Genomic DNA, 11,804 nt, shown 5'->3' with positions numbered 1-11,804 from the left:
TTAATGTCACAAATATAATAGATTCTTTCAATCCATGGCATTTCCACAATTGTCTAACATCTGATCTTCCTATGGAACTCATGAAAGTTCGTTTGTTTGTTTTTATTTATTTATTTTAACAATGTTGATTTTCTTGTTCACATTAATCAAAAAAAAGATATACTTTTGATCTTCTAGATTATAGTTGATGACCACAATTTTTGCTTAAATTTCTATATAATAAATATTTTTAATGTTATCATTACTATACAAAATAACATCTTTCTTTATTTCAAATGATTTAACTAATGATGGAAGATGAAATTTTTTTACAAGAATTTGACTACCAAGATCATGATATATACAAAGTATATAAAACACATTAAATAATAATAATATTCAATCTACAAAACTTTGTGAAAAGATTTACACCATCTTTCAATTCCCACTGTCAAAATACAATACATTTGGTTAGCTATCAATAAAATATACAATCCAATATTTAAAAACAAAGAATGTGAAGGGCAATCAAATGCCAAGTTTCTTTTTAAGCCATTTGATGTCAACCTCCTAACCAACTCTCCAATGGTTTTTACAATACATTTGGTTAGCTATCAATAAAATATACAATACAATATTTAAAAACAAAGAATGTGAAGGGTAATCAAATGCCAAGTTTCTTTTTAAGCCATTTGATGTCAACCTCCTAACCAACTCTCCAATAAAAACCAACATAGAAGAGAGCCCACATCGAAACAAATATACAATTCAAAATAATGATAAACTTAATAATCCAACACATAGTATTTTAATTTTACAATATGATTGCAACTGAACCAAGAAGAGGGAGAGGGACGTGTATCACGTACACGTGTCAGCTTCCATCCCTAAACCAAGTTAGGGAAGCATTTTTGGCTTTGTCATTTTTCACCATTTTCATATTTATGTGATGAGGATTTTTGGAAGTTGTGGCTTCAACTTCAAACTATGAAAATAGGGGTTGACTATTATGAAATTGCTAGTCACATGGGTTGTTTCATCTCAAAAGCAAAGTTTTGAGAGTAACAGGTGGGTTTAAATTGGTCATCTGGGTTATTGGTTGGGGGTTTGGTTGTTTTTGGTGGACTTTCTTCAAGGGAGACTCTGATTTCTAGTTTGGAGTTTAGCAGTTTTGGACCAAATTTTACTAGTTTACCACTGGGTTCCCGGTGTTTCTCCCTTCCCTTTTCAACTTCGGTAAGAGGTTTTACTCGTTGGCCACAATGTTGGTATTGGAGGGTGAACGAATGTCAGAGGGTTTTCAGTCGGCTTCGAGTAGTTTATTGAAGACCTTCCTAGTGGATGGGGAGAGTGGCAAACCTCCAATTGAACCTGTAGTCATTGAGGGCCAAGTTAGGGAAGGTGAGGGTGGTGAAGTCTCACACGCACCAGCGAAAATTTCAACTTACCCTAGTCCCAAACAACAAAAGGATAAGGTTCTGAGATTTTCTTAAAGCCCTACAACTGATAACCTTAGTTTGGGGGACAACGTCGAGATGGAGCACGCTGAATCGTTAGCGGAGAAGTCACTAGTTGGTCGGGCCAGAGGACAAAAATCTTGCATTGGGACTCTGCGAGAATGGATCAAGGCTGAAATTGCACCAAAGGTACATTCCCTTCCTGAGATTTTCATTCTAACGGAAGGATGGATACAAATAAACTTCGACTCTCACAAAGAGGCTGAAATAATAGTTATGTCTATTTGGCCAATTGACTCGACTCCTATTACTTTCAAATTCTAGACACCGCTTTTTGACGCAAGTCGTGAAAGGCTAAACGTGGTTCCCCTTTGGGTTTGACTACCTAAGCTACCATCACATATGTTGAACAAGAAAATATTCAAAGATCTTGGGAACAACCTTGGAGTTTTTGTGAAAGTTGATTATTCATATAAGGAAACCAAGGATATGCCTATGACACAGATTCTGGTGAGCCTTGGCTTGTGAAATGGCCTTCGTGAAACCATAAATATCAGTAGAGGCATTAAACGGCTTTGGTTTCTTGATTATGAAGGGGTATCGTTTTGATGTAAATGATCTCACAAATATGGGCATACCTTTTTCCACTGAATCCTCCCTTTCAAAAAAAGGCCTGTTGCAAGCGCGATTTGGGGGGGGGGGCTTAAAGAAAAAAGATGAAGGTGGACTCTTTGTTGGATTTGGGGGCGAGTTCGAGGGAAGGGGAGGTGGACCTTATATTGGAGGATAAAACTTTGGAGGAGTCGCTTGCCTTTGGAAAGTCAGAAGTCGGGTCGCTAGCTCAAGAGTTGGTCACTGGTGAAGGGATTTCTCCACAAGCTACTGGTGGGATGCCATCTCTTTCTTCACAGCCTCTAAGTTCTCCCTCTTTCCATCCTAATGTTTCTTCTCTTGCAATATATTTTTCAAATCTGGGATATGATTGGGATCCTGCGTTTGGGGGTCTAGGGTTTGCAATGTCACAACCTGTTTCTAGGGTTCCTTCAACCCAAGTCATTTGTCTTATTCCCACCCCCTCTACCAATGACCCCTTCCTCCCCGAGAGCCTTATAACCTCTAAATTCTCTGGCACCTATGGGGATCAAGATGTCAAAGATATCATGTATAACTTACATTCTAGACACATTTTCCCCTTTTTTGAAGCTCTGTGTAATGGCTTGGGACAATTCGTGCTTTCTTCTCAGAATTCCAAGTCTCGAGGGAGGAAATCGATCTTATCCAAAGCCAAAGAGATAGCTACAGGTTGACAATTATCCAGTAAGGCACTTACAATTTTCCATGCCCAGGGTGTGGTTTCCTAATGAAGATTTTATCCTTCAACTGCAGAGGACTGGAAAGTTCCTCTAAAAAACTTGTGCTCAAAAGGTTGGTTAAAATCAAGGGACCCAATATTATTTTTCTTCACAAAACCTCTTTGATTACTTTGTCAGCAAGCTTGTGGGAAAAACATTGTTGGATGTAGAGCTTGCAAAACTAAAACCATCTTAGAGAAACCAGCCTATTGGGGAAGATCAAATTGCAAAAAAGATAAACACTTTTTTAGTGGTGGAGGTGATGGTGGAGCGTTTTAGTAATATATCTCAGTTGATTTGGTTTGGGGGAGAGTGGTTACTAGAGCTCAAAATCATAGACCCGAGCTTGGAAGTCCATTCAAACTAAATTCTTCATGGATAAAATATGAAGAGTCAGTAAAAAAATTTCCAGGTTGGACCTCTTATATACCAAACAACGAAATTTTGGTTGCCTAACAATTTGAAGAAAGCCTCAAATGGGTTAAAAAATATGTTGTGGATTGGGCTAATAAGAAACATAATAGAGAGGAGTTTGTTGATATTCAAAGGGAGATTTCTTGTTGTCTCTAAATCTAGAGATGAGGGTTTTCTAAATGTAAAATCTAGAAATACTCAAGTTTGTGTGGTTTCCTACAATATGGAACCTTCAAGACGAGGTAGGTAGGGAGGTTTCAGATTTTGAGGGCCTCACTTCTCTAGGGCGTGCACATTTTCAGAATTTGTTTAAAGAGCCTGAAAGAGCTATTATAGCCGAAGTAATCAGGGTTTCCCAATTATTACCAACGTTTGTGGATGATGAGGATAACAGAGCCTTGGTGGAGGAGGTCTTTGAAAAGGAATTAAAGGTTGTTCTTGCTAGTTTTCAGAAAGACAAAATTCATAACCCCAATTGGTGGGGGATTGAGTTTTTGAAGGTTTTTATGAGCTTATTGGCTCAGACTTGTTGGTAGTTGTTAACAAATCTAAAACGGAAGGCAAAGTCTTAGTGGCTTTTAACACTAATTTCATTTCCATTATTCCCAAAGTGGACGAGCCTTCTACCTTTGAGGACTTTCCTCCCATTTCACTTTGTAATAATGTCTATAAGGTCATATCCAAAGTTATTTCTAGAAGATTAAATCCTATCTTGTCAAACTCTATTTCCAAAGAGAAATTTGACTTCCTTGAAGGGAGATAGATCCATGAAGCCATTGGGGTGGCTCAAGAAGGGCTCCATAGTTTCAAAACTCTCATATTAAAAGGAGTGGTCATAAAACTTGATCTTTCTAAAGCCTATGATTGTGTGAGTTGGATGTACATCAGACTCCTTTTGACTCACCTGGGCTTTGGGATTGATTTTATAAATTGGGTGATGGGATGCATTCGACCGGTCTCTTTTGTTGTTCTAATAAACAGGTATGCCTCTCTATTTTTCCATGCTCAAAGAGGTCTAGACAAGGTTGCCCCGTCTCCTTCACTGCTGCCACAGGAAGTTGAAGGTCTCAACTGTTTATTGGCAGATGCAAAAGCATAGAGGTGATTTCCAAGATGTTGTTATTACTAATTCCCTAGCAATTACTCATTTACTGTTTTTTGATGATACTCTAATTTTCTATAATGGTTCATGTAGAGATGTTGCTGAATTAGCTGAGATTATTGACCTATTTGGAAAAGCTATTGGCATGGTGGTTAATGAAAGAAAATCCTCTATTACTGCTCTAAACTTGGCAAATTATGAAGTGTTAAATCTTAAGAATACTTTTCCTTTTCTCTTATTAGATATGGATGTAGGCTCAAAATATTTGGATTTTCACTTGAACACTAACTACTACAAGAAGGAAGAATGGTCACGGTTAATTGCAGAAAGAGAGAGAACATTAAAAGGATGGAGCTTAAGGTGGTTGTTGAGGGGAAGGAGGCTTGTTTTGGTCAAATCAGTGCTAGAAAGCCATTCCTATGTTATAGATGTCAACGACATGAATCCCTTAAAGACTTATGGAAAGAGATAAAAGGATCTGTTTCAAATTTTTATGGGTTGGTACTCAAGAACACTTTGTTCTCCCTTAGGTAAAATGGGATCATATTATTGTACATAAAATGTTTATTGGATGGGGCCTTGAAAGTACTTTTATGTTCTCAAAGGCCTTAGCAGCAAAATGTGGATAGAAATTTTTAACATACCCCCTACTAAGGGTAGAAAGAGGCAATTATGAAGTTGACCCAACTTTCAAAATCTAATTATGGAAATGAGGTCCAAATTTTTTCGATTTTTTCAACTTCCTTAAAACTTAAAAATAATGACATTGTTGTGTTCGTCTTGTTGAGACCTTTCCAACAATATAAAATTTACTTCAATCTAACTCTTGGATTGAAAGATATGGAACTATGAGATAGTGACATGCCATCAACCTACCATGTGACGCTCACATGGTTGTCTAAGTCATGCACCGTGTCATCCCACATGGAAATTCTACACTACTGCTGACTCGTTCATGTCGAGTCATGTATAAGCCCTTTCTTATGGTCCACACATACCAATCCATAACAAACATGCAACATATAAGATGTATGTAAGTGCGGTCCCTCCGTGGTCATGTCACCTCGAAAATAGAACACCGAAAGGTTTCAACACGGTTCCCCGCCGAAACCGCTGGGGACAACCTTCTAGGGCTATGTCACGATATACCCCCGTTGACTTATATGCAAAACATTTACACCATGCGACACTTGTCCCCACCAAATGGGCCCCATGTGCCAAGTCACCACGAGCGTTCTATCATGACCTCTGTTCGAATCTTCGAGGTTCGGGGATCCAGGATGATGTCACCCATCATCACGCCCTTCACGTGGCTTCATTCAGCAACAAATAAATCCCATGCTATTGGGTCATAAATGCGGTTTAAGAGTGCTATGATGGGACCTCAAGTCGGCCAGCAATCGCCTAGCATCTTCACCATACATGCATGGCATGTAACGGGACGGCAGCGCTCTGGCCGGGAAATGACTCCAGCCTCCACCAGAAAATACTGACGTGACCACTGGATATTTCAGCAACGTCGAGGAAGGGACAGGCCCATTTATTTTTTGGCAAGTGTACAGCTCCAGAGATTTCTTCGCAGATATGCCTTCAATGCTATCTCCGTGCCCAAAAATTCAAATGCTTCTTCCGCGCCAAGAATTTCACAACAGACCGGTGGGTGCCCAAAAATTCAAATGCTTCTTCCGTGCCAAGAATTTCACAACAGAATGGTGGGTTAGGACAATCTTGAAATGAACTCATGGCGCATCCTGCTACAGGGGGCTTTATGTCGCACTGCGGATGGAACGCCGTGCTGGAGACGACGACGATGGGGGTTCCCATGATTGCATGGCCGCTGTATGCAGAGCAGCACTTCAACTCAAAGTTTGTGGTGGACGAGATCCAGATCGCACTGGAGGCACCGCAGAGAATCGACCAGAATTGGCTGGTCACAAGAGAGGACGTGGAAAGAATTGTGAAAATGTTAATGATGGAAGAAACGGGGCAGGAATTGAGAGAGAGAGTCGGAGAACTGAAGGCGGCTGTCAGAGCAGCGCTGGCCGAGGGCGGATCCTCCACAAAGAATCTAAACCTGTTCGTCTCCGAAATCATGTCTCTGTAGACCTAACATCATCATTAAATCTGTAATCTCTGTAGGCATCACACCATCATTAAATGTGTAATCTCTGTATGCAATTTGAATATGTCACGCCTCTGAAAATATAATTAAGAGAGTTGCTTATTTTAGTAAAACTTCGACAGTATTGCCCTCCTTCAACCTGTATTTCAGTTATTGTGATTGTGTTAAATTAGAATTAATATATCAATTTTATGGATGCACACTTTAAGAGTTTCGAGTTTAAAAGAGAGAGTCTCTTCTCATAACAGATTCCGCTGTTTATATGAAAATGAATGCCGAAGTCGTCTTTTTTACTCTTATGGAAATGTTGCTCATAATTTGAAGGAAATGTTGCTCATAATTTGAAGGGATTTTTGTTAAATAAAAATGGTTAAATTTCATAATTTTAAGTGCTTTAAAAGTTGTTGTTGGTGCTGAATTTATTTTCATCATATGATGATTCAAATATTGTTTTTATAAGATTTTTAAAATTTTTTACTAGGATTCAGAACATTTTTGACTTTCTTCCTATTTATCTAAATTTTTGATGTTGTTGAATCTATTTTAAACACCACTTTTGTAAAAATTTTAAAAATATTTTTACAGAATTCAAATCACTTCTAACCTTCCCAGCGATTCTTCAACCGCGACAGACTACTCCAGAATAAATCTAGGCTAGAGTTCTATATGCCCTCTAGATATAAATTGTGCTTTGGAATGGAACCCCAATTTTAAATTTACTGTATTGTATTGGCGTCAGTTAAACATTATTGTTGAAATTTTTTAAAAATTTGTTTATTATAATTTATCTAGTTTTTTATACAAATTTAAATTTAAGTAGGAATAAAAATGTAAATATTTAAATTTATTAAATATAGTGTTCATTAAAATTTAGGCAAATTTTTATACAAAATATAGATGGGATGATTGATATTATTATTTTTTCACTAATTTAAAATTAGATTGTGAGAATAAAAAGAGATGATAGATAAATGTAGATAAATATTCGTCCAAGAGTTACTTTAGACATTTTTTATATTTAGGTAAATATTGTGCACCATATTTTATGCAATTATTTTTACAAATTTAGGTAGAAGTAAAAATTAAATATGCAAATTAAAGTTTAGTGTCCACCAAAATTTATGGAAATCTTTGCACAAAATTTAGGTAATAAGATCAAACCAGCCAATGATTTGTGCAATAATGTATAGTCACTATTTATGTAAATTCAAATATTTTGCAAATCATACTCAACCATTCTCCAAAAGTTCTCAAGTATCTTGAGAAACAATGTGTAAGTACAAGGAGTTATGAGAGAAATTATCACTAATGAATAATATGTAAAAGTATATAAAACCCCAATATTACACTAGCTTTTCAACATGTAACATAAATGTTATATTGATATTGCAATATTATTATTTTTTATTTATAATATAATTTATTTTAAATTGTATTTATAATTAGCTTATGATGTGGCAATGAGACATGAAAAAAATGAGTTGGAAGAAGGACCATGTCGCAATGCACGATTGGTCCATGGTGTATTGACTTGACAAACCCAAAGGTCTTGGGATTCGTACCAAGATCCCGTCTGATGAGGTTTTCCTGTGTATTTCTTTTTTGGCCAAAATGGCTGAAAATGAAGGTTTTGTGCCAAAATAGTGCATATCCAAAGGTCAACCCTTGTGGGGTCCGTATTGGGCTACTTGAGTACTGAGATGTCAAAATGAACATGGAATAGTACAATATGGTAAGTCTTGGATGGGGAAGTTTTTGTCAAGTTTTAGATTTGGAAATTTTGATGCGAAAATGCCGTCAATTGAAAAGTACTAGGGTATCTGCATGAGAAACAAGTGAAGCAATTTGGTATGACATGATCCAATTTGATAATTTACTTCCTAATTTAATAATTGTACTAGGTAAATGTGAATATGTAAATATATATTTAGAGATGCAAGTTAATTAATATTTGAAATTCTATCTATTAATGTAAAGGAGACAACAACAATATGTTAATATCTTTCACTTATCACCATAAAATAAAGATTTGGATTAAAAGAGAAATTAATCTATCAATGTTCAATAGGAGGATGTCTATCTACGTAGTTATAACATCATAACAATAAGTTGAAAATTAGAGACAACACTATCAAAGTTTCATGTACCATGTGTAAACAACAACTTAGGATGAATATATTCAAAAGCTGATTGCTCGGGTCAAAAGGAAATACGATGAAATTATTTTGTCACATAAATATTTCTCTTATTACATAATGGTTGGTAAATACAGATATGCATCAAAAACACCTACGTCATGACACATTTTATATTGCTAAGATAAAAAATTCATAACGTTAACTAAATTTTACCTTTATCTTAAATTATAAATATTATTATTATTAAAAACAATTAATGTATAAGTTAAATGTACATATATTTAAGAAAATGTGTAACATGATTCTTAATCATAGGAGTTCTTAATTTGTAAATAGACTTTGTTACGATAACTATGATTCAATACCATGTTACAAGACCATGGGTGAATAAGCAGTTTATAAATACAACATATCCAAAAAAGTCATATATATATATATATATATATATATACACACTCCTAACCTGTGGCTTAGCTTGGGCCACACCAACCCTTAGCATGGTTGGATTTTTACCCACAAGTTTAGAATTAGTGTCTTTTACGCCACTAAATGTCTTAACAGAAGACCCTCTCACCATCTACTCAACACCTCATAAGCTAATTATAAATACAATTTAAAATAAATTATATTATAAATAAAAAATAATAATATTGCAATATCAATATAACATTTATGTTACATGTTGAAAAGCTAGTGTAATATTGGGGTTTTATATACTTTTACATATTATTCATTAGTGATAATTTCTCTCATAACTCCTTGTACTTACACATTGTTTCTCAAGATACTTGAGAACTTTTGGAGAATGGTTGAGTATGATTTGCAAAATATTTGAATTTACATAAATAGTGACTATACATTATTGCACAAATCATTGGCTAGTTTGATCTTATTACCTAAATTTTGTGCAAAGATTTCCATAAATTTTGGTGGACACTAAACTTTAATTTGCATATTTAATTTTTACTTCTACCTAAATTTGTAAAAATAATTGAATAAAATATGGTGCACAATATTTACCTAAATATAAAAAATGTCTAAAGTAACTCTTGGACGAATATTTATCTACATTTATCTATCATCTCTTTTTATTCTCACAATCTAATTTTAAATTAGTGAAAAAATAATAATATCAATCATCCCATCTATATTTTGTATAAAAATTTGCCTAAATTTTAATGAACACTATATTTAATAAATTTAAATATTTACATTTTTATTCCTACTTAAATTTAAATTTGTATAAAAAACTAGATAAATTATAATAAACAAATTTTTAAAAAATTTCAACAATAATGTTTAACTGACGCCAATACAATACAGTAAATTTAAAATTGGGGTTCCATTCCAAAGCACAATTTATATCCAGAGGGCATATAGAACTCTAGCCTAGATTTATTCTGGAGTAGTCTGTTGCGGTTGAAGAATTGCTGGGAAGGTTAAAAGTGATTTGAATTCTGTAAAAATATTTTTAAAATTTTTACAAAGGTGGTGTTTAAAATAGATTCAACAACATCAAAAATTTAGATAAATAGGAAGAAAGTCAAAAATGTTCTGAATCCTAGTAAAAAAATTTAAAAATCTTATAAAAACAATATTTGAATCATCATATGATGAAAATAAATTCAGCACCAACAACAACTTTTAAAGCACTTAAAATTATGAAATTTAACCATTTTTATTTAACAAAAATCCCTTCAAATTATGAGCAACATTTCCATAAGAGTAAAAAAGACGACTTCGGCATTCATTTTCATATAAACAGCCGAATCTGTTATGAGAAGAGACTCTCTCTTTTAAACTCGAAACTCTTAAAGTGTGCATCCATAAAATTGATATATTAATTCTAATTTAACACAATCACAATAACTGAAATACAGGTTGAAGGAGGGCAATACTGTCGAAGTTTTACTAAAATAAGCAACTCTCTTAATTATATAAAATAAGCAACTCTCTTAATTATATTTTCAGAGGCGTGACATATTCAAATTGCATACAGAGATTACACATTTAATGATGGTGTGATGCCTACAGAGATTACAGATTTAATGATGATGTTAGGTCTACAGAGACATGATTTCAGAGACGAACAGGTTTAGATTCTTTGTGGAGGATCCGCCCTCGGCCACCGCTGCTCTGACAGCCGCTTTCAGTTCTCCGACTCTCTCTCTCAATTCCTGCCCCGTTTCTTCCATCATTAACATTTTCACAATTCTTTCCACGTCCTCTCTTGTGACCAGCCAATTCTGGTCGATTCTCTGCGGTGCCTCCAGTGCGATCTGGATCTCGTCCACCACAAACTTTGAGTTGAAGTGCTGCTCTGCATACAGCGGCCATGCAATCATGGGAACCCCATCGTCGTCGTCTCCAGCACGACGTTCCATCCGCAGTGCGACATAAAGCCCCCTGTAGCAGGATGCGCCATGAGTTCATTTCAAGATTGTCCTAACCCACCATTCTGTTGTGAAATTCTTGGCACGGAAGAAGCATTTGAATTTTTGGGCACCCACCGGTCTGTTGTGAAATTCTTGGCGCGGAAGAATCATTTGAATTTTTAGGCACGGAGATAGCATTGAAGGCATATCTGCGAAGAAATCTCTGGAGCTGTACACTTGCCAAAAAATAAATGGGCCTGTCCCTTCCTCGACGTTGCTGAAATATCCAGTGGTCACGTCAATATTTTCTGGTGAAGGCTGGAGTCATTTCCCGGCCAGAGCGCTGCCGTCCCGTTACATGCCATGCATGTATGGTGAATATGTATGGTGAAGATGCTAGGCGATTGCTGGCCGACTTGAGGTCCCATCATAGCACTCTTAAACCGCATTTATGACCCAATAGCATGGGATTATTTGTTGCCGCTTCATTCTTCCTCCGCACAGTCAAATTGAATCTTCACGTTATAAATGTTTTGGGGATCCTTTCCCTCCACACCAACTGACCCTGTCTGCCACATTGTCCTAGCATTTCATTCCCAACATGACTTGCCCACCCTCGCATTGAAATCTCTGAGCTACCAAACCTTCAGAATACGTGGGAAATGCTCACACATCGCAATCTCCAACGGCTAGGATGTCTCCTACTTATGCCTTTGGTCATGGCTCTGATTCACATGGTTCAATTGAGTCTTAAACCATTTCCTCTTAATTTCTATGTTTCTAGCCCTCATGCCTTGGTAACTATTAACGCGCGTATAAGGGCCTTCACCAAGACCAACAATGCATGCCCTATAGATTTACAAGT

The 11,804-nt window shown here is 35.9% G+C and overlaps 1 protein-coding gene across 1 annotated transcript; it reads left to right on the top strand.

The window, feature by feature from the left end:
• The first annotated feature begins 6,045 nt into the window (after nt 1-6,045).
• On the top strand, nt 6,046-6,408 carry LOC149161134 (phloretin 2'-O-glucosyltransferase-like). Its single transcript, XM_089434782.1, has one exon. The coding sequence runs from the start codon at nt 6,046-6,048 to the stop codon at nt 6,406-6,408; it is 363 nt and encodes a 120-aa protein (XP_089290908.1).
• The last annotated feature ends 5,396 nt before the right edge of the window (nt 6,409-11,804 follow it).

This window comes from Pinus tabuliformis, chromosome 5_2 (assembly GCF_031772625.1).
Source record: "Pinus tabuliformis cultivar Carrire ecotype Pingquan chromosome 5_2, CPIR1, whole genome shotgun sequence".
Classification (NCBI taxonomy): Eukaryota; Viridiplantae; Streptophyta; class Pinopsida; order Pinales; family Pinaceae; genus Pinus; species Pinus tabuliformis.
This window is presented reverse-complemented; position numbering and strand designations above follow the sequence as displayed.